This window comes from Dreissena polymorpha, chromosome 6 (assembly GCF_020536995.1).
Source record: "Dreissena polymorpha isolate Duluth1 chromosome 6, UMN_Dpol_1.0, whole genome shotgun sequence".
Taxonomy (NCBI): domain Eukaryota; kingdom Metazoa; phylum Mollusca; class Bivalvia; order Myida; family Dreissenidae; genus Dreissena; species Dreissena polymorpha.
In genome coordinates, this window is record NC_068360.1 from 99,802,288 (window position 1) to 99,813,916 (window position 11,629).

General features: G+C 34.9%; 1 protein-coding gene across 1 annotated transcript; it reads right to left on the reverse strand.

The window, feature by feature from the left end:
- Positions 1 to 2,752: 2,752 nt before the first annotated feature.
- LOC127835942 (uncharacterized) lies at positions 2,753 to 4,438 on the reverse strand. The gene has a single exon (XM_052362363.1). It carries the CDS (start codon positions 4,436 to 4,438, stop codon positions 2,753 to 2,755), a length of 1,686 nt encoding a protein of 561 aa, XP_052218323.1.
- Positions 4,439 to 11,629: the final 7,191 nt, after the last annotated feature.

The window sequence follows — 11,629 nt, forward strand, 5'->3', positions numbered from 1 at the left end:
AGCAAGTTTGTACCTTAGATTTCATCATTAATTTATATAATAAGCAATCAGAAACCATTTGGGTTTTTTCCTGCAAAGGATTTATTTAAAATATTTGACACTATGGTAAAGCCAATATTATGTTACGGTTCCCAGATATGGGGTTACGAGTACAGCCCAGCTATTGAATTTGTCCAAAATATGTTTTGTAAAAAAATATTACATGTTCGTAAAACTACCAATACTTGCATGGTTTTGGGGGAATGTGGAAGACTCCCATTATGTATTACTTATTTTACCAATTGTATCAGGTACTGGTGTAAACTATTGACTATGACATCTGATAGATACCCTAGGCAATGTTATATTATGCTTAAATCAATAGATGATGCTGGAAGAATTTGTTGGGCGACCAAAGTAAAATCTATACTTTTCACATACGGTTTTGGATATGTGTGCATATCACAAGAAATTGGTGATTGTGATATGTTTATCAATGTTTTTAGAAAAAGATTGATTGACTGTTTTACTAAAAACTGGCATGACACCGTGAGTAACTCAAGTCGTTGTCACCATTATAGTCATTTTAAAACCCTACTTAATATTGAGCGATATTTGATAATAGAAATTATCTCTTTTTGCAATTTCTTTATGTTACATGGTGTGTATGTAAAAAATCTGTGGTGTGTTTTTCCTGTCTTACGAGTTCTGGAAAAGATTAGAGACTTTATGTCTGTATAATATTACTATGACGTAACTTTGTAATTTCTATATATTACATGATATGTATGTAGAAAATATGCAGTGTATGTTTTCGTTCCTATGAATTCTGGAAAAGGGACTAGATACATGTGCTAACATTTACATCTGAATAATACCACTAACACACAACTTCCTGTACATTGCATGATATGTATTTTGGGCCGGAGGCCTCTGTTTCTTTAATAAACTGTTGACTTGACTTGACTTGACTCAATAGAGTTATCTGTGTACGAGTTATAACGCAACAATTGTATTAAGGTCTATATTTTAAGCAATTAAAGTCGTGTTGTCAGTGAAATTTGTCGATGTCATTGTTAGTTCATGAAATTTGTGTATATCGTCCGCAGATTCCTTCTTTGTATTTCTGTCCGCAAATCCATATAGATTTTTTTGGCGGCCGATTGCAGTATTCTGCGCTCAGCCGCCATTTGTGTGTTGTACTATGTACACTAATACCAAGATTAGCAGAAAGCAGGCCCCATATGTATATACAATGAGAACTGATGTATTTATGGAACGTGAATGATATATAACTAATTTACGTTTTAAAATAACTAATTCAATATTGCTTACAGTGTTGTTTGTTTTTAAGGAATTTCGAATGAGGCCTATCGTCAGGCCCAACGGAATGATGGGTTGCATTTCATATGCAGACAGTGTGAGGAAAGAAACTGGCCAGAAATCAGCGACACCGATGCGGATGAAGATGAAAGAGCTCTCACCACCACTGACCAACAATCGATGGGCAACTCAACATAAAGTTTTCATTAATTAATATAATAAACAATAAGAGAAAATTACTGGCCTTTGACGGCTTTGTTACAAACACGCTTACACGTTAAAGAGCGCCGTCTTGATTTTTCACACATGTAGGCAAGTTTGTAGCTTAAGTTGTCATTTATATATTAAAATGTTAAAAAGATAACACATTTCGTTATAGTTATTGCTTCCCTGCTTTGATTATAAAATTTAGGGCGAACGGACCCAGGGCGAACAGGATTTAGGGCGAACAGAAATTAGGGCGAACGGACCCGGATTCGACGCCGAATAAGAAGCTTTTGGCTCCGTCTTTTTTATCGACGACAATACAGAGAAGTAAACATGTTGTTTTTTTATCCCTTGATTACTTTCTGCAAAATATTTAATGTTGGAATCAATATGTCAGTTACTGCCCTTTGTTTATATTCGATAAGGATAAATAAATCAAAATAAATTGCAATTTATCATACGTGAAAACCCTATATGCTATTGCCTTGTTAAGTCGTGGGAAATTGTGTATAAATCGGTAAAATATTTTATTAACTAAAGAGTTCAAATCAATTAAGATTTAATTTCACAAGTATAATCCTTTGTTAATCAATTTGGATACTTTTCGCTGATTTAAACGAATACAAAAACTTCTAACTATTTGTTTTGTTTACATCATGTCAAGCGGCCATCTTGGAAATACGTTCTCATTGAGTCGTGGATTCTGATTGGCTGTTGTATGTAAGCAAATATGTCATGCGGTAAACACACTAATGCAATATAAACTGCAGGTTACATTCTTTATTGAATGTAATATGCAAACCAAGTAAGTGCTTTATTGTGTGTGTGTGTGTGTGTGTGTGTGTGTGTTTTATAACTTATTTATTTCAAACAATAATCATAAAATTTTATTGAAATACATATGCACTTTTATTTTCTATAACAATAAATAATTTAAATGACAAACAAATTATTTGATCAATAATTAAGAATTAAAACAGCAAAATTCTGTTAATAAAGCTAATGCAATAAATGTTAATAAACAGAAATTGCAAAATATCTTCACAATTGATTTTATTGACAAATATGCAAAAGTCATTGTTGTGCATAAACTCAATAATTACTTGTTAGTCACTTACTATTTACACAACAACAATAACAATTATAAACATTACATACTGATGGAATGAAATTAACTGATCCATAACAATTTAATAAAAATACTTTTTAAACAACCTAACAGATGAAGTAACTGTCAATAGATTTAACACTCTCTTTCAGCACAATGCGGACAGAAGAAATCAGATAGCCGACGCACTACTCTGATCTGTGAACAAAATCGCAGATGGTACCAATGACCACACGCTGTGCACTGGGCCCATTTGACGATCACACGTTCATCACACTGATCCAATCCTGGCGGCGAAAACTTCTTGCATATACAACAGTTGTTAGCTGGACCTTCGTCTTCAATTTCGCTTTCAATGTCAGAGTCCACGATATTTCCTTTGCTTGTGCTTGGTTGGGGTGATTTGTGCAAATTTTGTTTTGATCTATTTGTTTTTTCGTTTGTGTTATTTTCTTCTCTCTGTTGTTGGTATTCTAGCAGCTGAAAGTATGTAGAGTCTTCTGTAATGGCCTTTCCACCCATTTTTGGTTTCTTCTTTTTGTCCTGTGTCTTACTTTTATTAGCTTTTGGTTTTTCAAGTTTGGCTTTTGGAGCTGTTTCCGTTACCTTTTCATCTAGGAGCTCTTTCATGGTCCTAATTGGCAATTCTGAAATGATTTTGGGGAATGATTTAGACGGCACTATCATTTCTGCTGGAACTTTTGTCGGATCAAATGGCAATATGCCAGCTTTCCGGAATCCAGACTGGATTGTTGCTGGTGTCATGGATTTTAAGTAAGCCTTCCCGGACAAGTCAGCTATGTCATATTTTGTAATGACTCTTCCCCTCTGCTTAGCCATGTATAGATGGCATTCATTGTGGAAAATAGACTTGAACGGCCCAAAACATGTAATGTCCAATGGTTGGAGGGCATGAGAACTGTGTGGGGGTAGCACAAACAGTATGACATTGTGCTCTCTTGCCCAGTTGACTATGTCAATTGAGACATGTGAAGCATGGCCATCATATATGAGCAGTATAGGTTGGGAAATGTCACTTGATCCTCGTTGAACAAATTTCAGAAAGTGTTCTTCAAGGTACTTCATCAATACCTCCCCGTTTACCCATCCAGAATCCGACATGGCGTAGTTGGCACCAACTGCTGCATTTTTCAATAGGTCATCGTTTGTTCGTTTTCCCTTGAACACATAGTAAGGGGGTAGTGCTGTTCCGGCCGCATTTACGCACGCTATAATGGTTGTGGTGCCTGTATTCGGAGAGGTGACAGCTTGAGTTTTGCTTGACGAAACTCCTGTGATAACCTTTGATGGTCGATGCTCTGGCTGAATGCCAGTCTCATCCAGATTATAAATTAGATGTGGCTTACACTTCAGGGAGTACTTGGTAAGAATAGCATCCAAATCCATGAAGTAGCTGTCAATATTCTCCTGTGTGACAGCGGCTGCTCTTGTTGATGAAAGACCCCTTGGTTTAATGACTTTCAGCCTGTGTGTCCATCGTCTCAAGAAGGCATAATACCAGTTGTTGCTTAGTTTGGAGTCAGTTAAACGTCTACCCAGTTTCACAGCCAAATCACCTGCAAGAATGTTCAACTGAGAGCGATTAATGCCATACCCAACCTGGGCCAACCCTTCCAGATGGCTAACAAGCAGTTCTTCTTCTTCATGGGTGAATAATGAATTTTTTCCCCACCTTGAGCTGATCTTGACTTTGTTCAACACTCTGTCCCTCAGTGTTTGCTTTGACACACCATACATGATTGCTGCTCTATCAACTGGCAAATGGTCAGCTTTCACTGCCTTGTATGCACTCATCATCATTTCCCTAGAATATGCCTTGCATTTCATCAGTCTGATACGTTGTTTCTGAAAAAAAATGTGTTTCATTGGAATTCTCAAAGTGAACCCATTGTTTCTTAATTGATTTTAACAATTCAATTAAGGAACAATTGGTTGAGTGTGACCTAAACTTTAGTGTGTTTACAGCAAGTGCTTCGCGCATGCGCAGACCGTAACGATGTAACATGGGAAATACTCATAAATAGGGGATTTTGTGTTACTTAGAAACAATATAAGGGTAGAAATAGTGTTTATTTGTATATAAAAATGCATCGGGTTATGGTTAATTGAATTATTTACCTGTTTTTGACGCATTTTCGATCTGTACAATGAACGCCGATTCTGTCAAACTTTTTACCGGAACGAACTGCAGCGCCTGCGAACGTTCTTTCAAGTGATTTCACGCGATCTCTATAACCACGACACAAAGGGAACCCACGACTCAATGAGAACAAGCATATTATTATGTTTATTATGTGTGTGATTCAATTATATTGTTCAACAGCAGTTGAAGTATATGCGCTTTCCGCCGCTCGAATTATTGTGCAATGATTAATTTTGCTGTAAGCTTTTATCTCCATTGTAATTTGCATGTGATTTCGGAAGTTTTTTTGTTCGGATAAGTACTCAAAGGAGTCTTGTTTTTTATTGGTTAATGTTTGTTATCAACGCTATACAACTCGTTACAATCAATTCCTTTTATTTGTTTTATGTTTATTTAAAATTCTGTCAGAACGATACATGTATTGCAAAATTATGTTGGATTGTAAAATGTGCCCAGTTAGGCAACTGTTAGCCTACATGTGTATCAAACCTACAACCACAAAACACCAAAGTGATGATCATCATGAAATAACAAATCAGTTACTGAGTTATCAAAATATCTTGTCGTTCTTGAACACACATACACAACAGTAACATATTATAGTATTTTCATTACATTAGAAGTATATTCACTTTTTCATATTGTACTACACCAACAGGTACTCATCACTGACATCAGTTAAAGATTTTTGGCCAAAGGAAGCATCTATTCCAAGGCTTGCAGATCTTCATGGAATCAGCAGATCATCTTTTGTTATTTGACATGCCTTCACGAGTTCAATCAGCAAACATATGAATATATATCGGTAAATGTCTTTATTTCTATAATCGATTACTCAATCATGATTTTAACCTTTGTAGAAAAAATGTTATTTATTAAAATACATCATGTCTTACATATAGAATCTGGCACGAGTTGTCATATCATACCATATTTTATTAAATGAGTTAAGGAATTTTGTAAGTAAGCTAGCCTTTGGCGAGCTTACTAATGAATTTCCTAGACGAGTTTAATAAAAATATGGTACATGTATGATATGACAACGAGTGTGAGATCTTTTTTATCACATGCTTTTAAATGAGCAAATTAAATAAATATTTACGCAAACATAATGATAAATCCCAAATGTTGTTTACATTTCGTGGCATCATTTGACGTTGCAACGTCATTTCGGTGAAATAACAAAATGCGATTGGTCAATAAACGAAAACTAAGCCAATGAAAACACTTAAAAAGTATATTACACATGTGTAAAATAAAAATATATGTAATGGTTATATTACATGGGAAACAGGGTATAGCATGTGATACAATCTTATATAGATATTGGGTCAAATAATTAAAGCTAAAATTATTTTTAATTTTACAGGGATGGTACAATCATAATTTATTTACTGTTCATCTTTTTTTATTCCACATTTGTTTTTTTATTTGATACATTAACTATATGTGAATAAAAATCAATAGATGATGAAAACTTGAGCACAGTAAATAAATGAAAATTTAAACACAGTTAATCAAATCATGTTTATAAATGCTTTATCATGTACTGTTAATTTTAAACACATGATACATTCCATAGGTTTCCAGTCCGTGTACAACAACAAACTTGCATAAAGGTTGGATTCTGCCACAAGGCCTGGGAGCAGTGGATGGGACTCTCATACCCATAATACTGAATATGTTGTATTACACACATGCAGTTGAACACAGCAGGAACTCTTGAAGAAAAAAATGTGTATTTTTTTATTTGAACTTAAATGTAAAATATATATTTAATTTTAGCTCGACTATACCTTGAATGATAAGCTGTGTATAAAATTATGGTAAACATGCAACATCCTTATATCACTGTTTCTACTACATATTTTCATTAAAAGCACTTATGTATTCAGGGTCATTATGTCATTGTGAGGTCACTGACCAAGTTACTTATCTCTGACCTGCATTTAGCTTAATCATGCACCTTTTGTGCTTAAAATGTTCCACTTAAATTGTGTGTACAGCTACTCCATATCCCTATATTTTCCACAGATATTGAAATAATCCTTCACATATGTAGTCAGATTTTTGTTAAATCATATAAATAATATTTCTTTTGGTTATTGTTATAACCACTACAAAATTTTACTGTTGTTGCGAATAAAGTTGTTAAAACTGTTTAAACTGGATGTTGTGTTAGTGAATCTTTAAGAGAAGAAGCTTCTTGAATAATGTCACTTTAGCTTCTTACTTCACAATCTTTTTGTTCAACATGTAATTAAATACACTTTAAATTATAAAGTGGATTGCAATACAGAGAACGCAGAAGAAGCGATACATTTGTAGTTAAAAAGAATGATGTTTGAAGTTGTCAGCATTTTCATGGTGAACATTTTGGTTGTATGGCCCCAATGGAAAAAATACTTTGTTACTAATTTAAATTTTAGCAAACACCTAATAATTCTTTTAAGAATGAGTTATTTTGTTTCTTAAGTAAAAATATGTCCTAACCTAGAAAAGATAAACTTTAAACATTTTATAAATTAAAAAGATGTACTTAAAACTCCACTGTCTAAGAAAAAGTGGATTATTTATAAAAAGAAAAGAAAAATAAACTTCCGAATTTAAAGGAACATGAAAAAGCTTCATCTGATTCTAATTAATTAATGCAATAAAGTGTACTCTTTAAAAAATGCAGACGATTCGCTTAAACAAGTGAAGATAAAATGCAATTTTTTAAGTGCATTTTGGTAAAAAGCACATTTCATTTTCAGAAGGGTTACTGCTGATGCAGATATTAGAAACAATGATATGACACAATTTGAGATTCCAGTATTTCTTGATTATTCTAGGAACACACTGTTATGTGAAGTTTGAATAAGACATCAATTTGGGAATAAACAGTGTTTTTTCAACACTGCAGTACATGCAGTTTAACCTGTATTAATTTGTACAAAATATAATTAAAATAAACACTATTGCATATATAATTGTATCATTTAAATTTATTTCACTGGTTGTTTAATTTGATTTTTTCTTAAATCCTAAAAAAATGAAACCCTGTGGATGTGTGCCTGCACAAAGTTTAAAAATACAATGAAAATAATAAAAATACCATCACTGTTTAACATTAGAAAAGTACTAATAATACAAAAAGTATACACAGAATTTAACAAAAATACATTCAGAGCATGAAATGAATGTGTATAGTATCTATTTTACTTATATTTTGTCAAATAAATAAACACAATAGGAAAAACAGCACATTATAATTGTTGAAAATATGTTATTTTCCAACTTCACATAGTGTCACTGTGTATAATTTAACATTACAGTTGTATATTGAACTGGATGGGTAGCTATATTTTGAAATAATAGCAATACAAAATGCATTTTTCAACCATAAGTAAACCATTTTAGGACTACTGCTCATAAATAGGCGTTGGTACATTTTATGTATATGAAAATGTATTTAATGCAAATTTAATACACTTGTGTGTACATTTTCAGTTTTGTTTTTTCCAAAATGTTAATTAAATTATTTGAAAATATACTTAAAACACAATTAAAATGCACTTATGGTTACCTACTTATTTTCTGATGAAGTGCATTTTTCACAAGGAGAAATAATTTTTTAATACACAAAAATGAATGTATGCAGGAAACATGCAGGAAAAACAAGAAATGTGTTTGTCGGAAACACTATGTCCCTTCTGCGCCACTTTGTTTTTTATGCTCCCCCAAAAATTTTTGGGGGGGAGCATATAGTCGCCGCTTCGTCTGTCCGTCCGTCCTTAGGTGTGTCCGTCCGTGCACAATTTTTGTCCGGGCTATTTCTCAGCAACTAATGACCGGAATTCCATGAAACTTTATGGGAAGCTTCACTATCAAGAGGAGATGTGCATATTATCAGCGGGTTCTGGTCGGATGATTTTTCACAGAGTTATGGCCCTTTGAAATTTTCCATTAACTGTACATATAGTGCAATTCTTGTCCGGGCTATTTCTCAGCAACTAATAACCGGAATTCAATGAAACTTTATGGGAAGCTTCACTACCAAGAGGAGATGTGCATATTATCAGCGGGTTCTGGTCGGATGATTTTTCACAGAGTTATGGCCCTTTGAAATTTTCCATTAACTGTACATATAGTGCAATTCTTGTCCGGGCTATTTCTCAGCAACTAATGACCAGAATTCAATGAAACTTTATAGGAAGCTTCACTACCAAGAGATGTGCATATTATCAGCGGGTTCTGGTCGGATGATTTTTCACAGAGTTATGGCCCTTTGAAATTTTATATAAAAATTTTCTTGTCCCCCCAACTACTGTGCCCTCAAGACGTTTCCTTTTATCTGAATATATAGTGCAATATTGTGATAAAAAAACCTTTGGGGAGCATCACCCGTCTCCGACGGTTTCTTGTTTTTACCTTTGACCTTGAAGGATGACCTTGACCTTTCACCACTCAAAATGTGCAGCTCTATGAGGTACACATGCATGCCAAATATGAAGTTGCTATCTTCAATATTGCAAAAGTTATGGCAAAATGTTTATGTTGGAGCAAACAAACCAACAGACAGACAGGGCAAAAACAATATGCCCCACTATAGTGGTGGGGGACATAAAAATTATGTTAAAAGTATACTATTTTTCTACATGTCAAGTTTATTTACATGATCATTAAACACAGACAAATATGGTGCAAATACCGCTACATTTCATTTTTCAAGACCTTTTTGTGTTGGAGTTTAAAAGGCAACACAGTGACTGTAATTTAGGAACAGTTACTGAGGCTTGATTGGTCATTTACGGCTCGGGTACTAACGCTAAATCGGTTGTTGTCTGCTTTTTTTATTAATTATGTTCACATTCATGTCAAATTTTCTGTACAATGGGCTCTATATTATCAAAACTCTTACTCAAAAAGCATGTTGATACAGTTTGTTTTTAAAGATTAGTTTGTTGAAGATAAACAATATCGTTTTAGGGTAATCGGTGACCCGGGTACATTTAAGTATACTTAAGAGTACAGGTACATGTAAGAAGTACCCGAGCCGACAATGACCAATCGAGCGTTACTGAGAGAGTTGGATGTGCATGGAGATAAACCATGTTTTATAAAGCAAAAAAAATGAGTAACACATATTGTAACTGTTTTAAATATGTAACTACATGTTTTCAGAATCATCAATGATTATATGCACTTTTGAATAAATTAAAGCTTGTCAGAATTTTTTTAAGGTCACAGTGATCTTGACCATAGACCTTGTTACCCAAAAATGGGTGTGACATGTAGAACTCATCAAGGTGCATCTACATATGAAGTTAAAAAGTTGCAGGTGGAAGCACTTTGATTTTAGAGCAAAATGTCAAAGTTTTAGCACGATGCGGAAGGCAGACGGCGGGCGATGAGCTGGCTATGACAATACCTCGGGTAAAAAGGTTGCCCTGGAATATTACATAATTATAGTGTCTGTCTAGTTACTTTTATCAGAAGGTCCCTCTTTGACCCCACTGGCAATGAGGGAATGAGGGAGGGTCCTCAAGATCATCTCTGATGACACAAAGTATTGGTTCTACTCGGGAAATTGACTCCAGTGTCTTGATAAGCATCATACTTTTTCAGGAATCAAGCTTTTATACAAAGAGTTAAATAACTATTTATATGTGATAGTTTATGATATTAATGTGAAAATACTGAGCTCAAGCCGGGGATTGAACCCACGACCTCCAGAGTGGTAGTCAGACACTTTAACCGCGTCGCTAAGTAGCCTAACAGACTTAGTGACCTTATTTCACTACACTCCTCCCCCTTTTAATTTTTCAAGGCCCAGACATGCTCGCTACAGCATGTCTTGCATCCGCATGGCTCTCCCAGAAACCATTAAACAGCTCAGACCCATTCCAGCATTCACAGTTTGTTTTTTTTCCTCGTCGCCATTAATGTAAAAATACTGCAGAGCTTGAGCCGGGGATTGAACCCCCGACCTCCAGAGTGGTAGTCAGACACTTTAACCGCGTCGCTAAAGAGCTAGCCCAACAGCCTTAGTGACCTTATTTCACTACACTCGTCCCCCTTTTAATGTTTCAAGGCCCAGACATGCTCGCTACAGCATGTCTTGCATCCGCATGGCCCTCCCAGAAACCATTAAATAGCTCAGACCCATTCCCGCATTCACCGTACGTTTTTTGCCTCGTCGCCATTAATGTGAAAATACTGAGCTCAAGCCGGGGATTGAACCCACGACCTCCAGAGTGGTAGTCAGACACTTTAACCGCGTCGCTAAAGAGCTAGCCCAACAGCAAGGCTGTTGAAAGTGACCTTATTTCACTACAATATGTTAGTAAAATAAACACTGCACAATTATTTATTTTACCTGTATACAAGTACCATTCCAATCTTGGCAGATAGTGGACTATTTTAAAAGCACCATAACTATGAAACACTTATATAAGGGGCAGGTATAAAACCCGGAAATATCCGGAAAACCCGGAAATCTTTTAGGTAAAACCCGGAACCGATATAAATGGTTATAACTGCATTAATATTCGTCCGATATTAATTATAATGGTACCGTTGTAAAGAAGATCCTCTACAGATTCTAACCATATCAAAATATTTTATTGCAGGGTCGTAGTCGGCCTGTAAATCGCGGACAAAGTCGGCCTGTTTTAACGTTTTTTTTTTACACACGCAAATGCCGTAAAGAAATCCCGGAACCGATATAAATGGTTATAACTTCATTATTATTCGTCCGATATTAATTATAATGGTACCGTTGTAAAGAAGATCCTCTACAGATTCTAATCATATCAAAATATTTTATGGCAGGGTCGTAGTCGGCCTGTAAATCGCGGACAAAG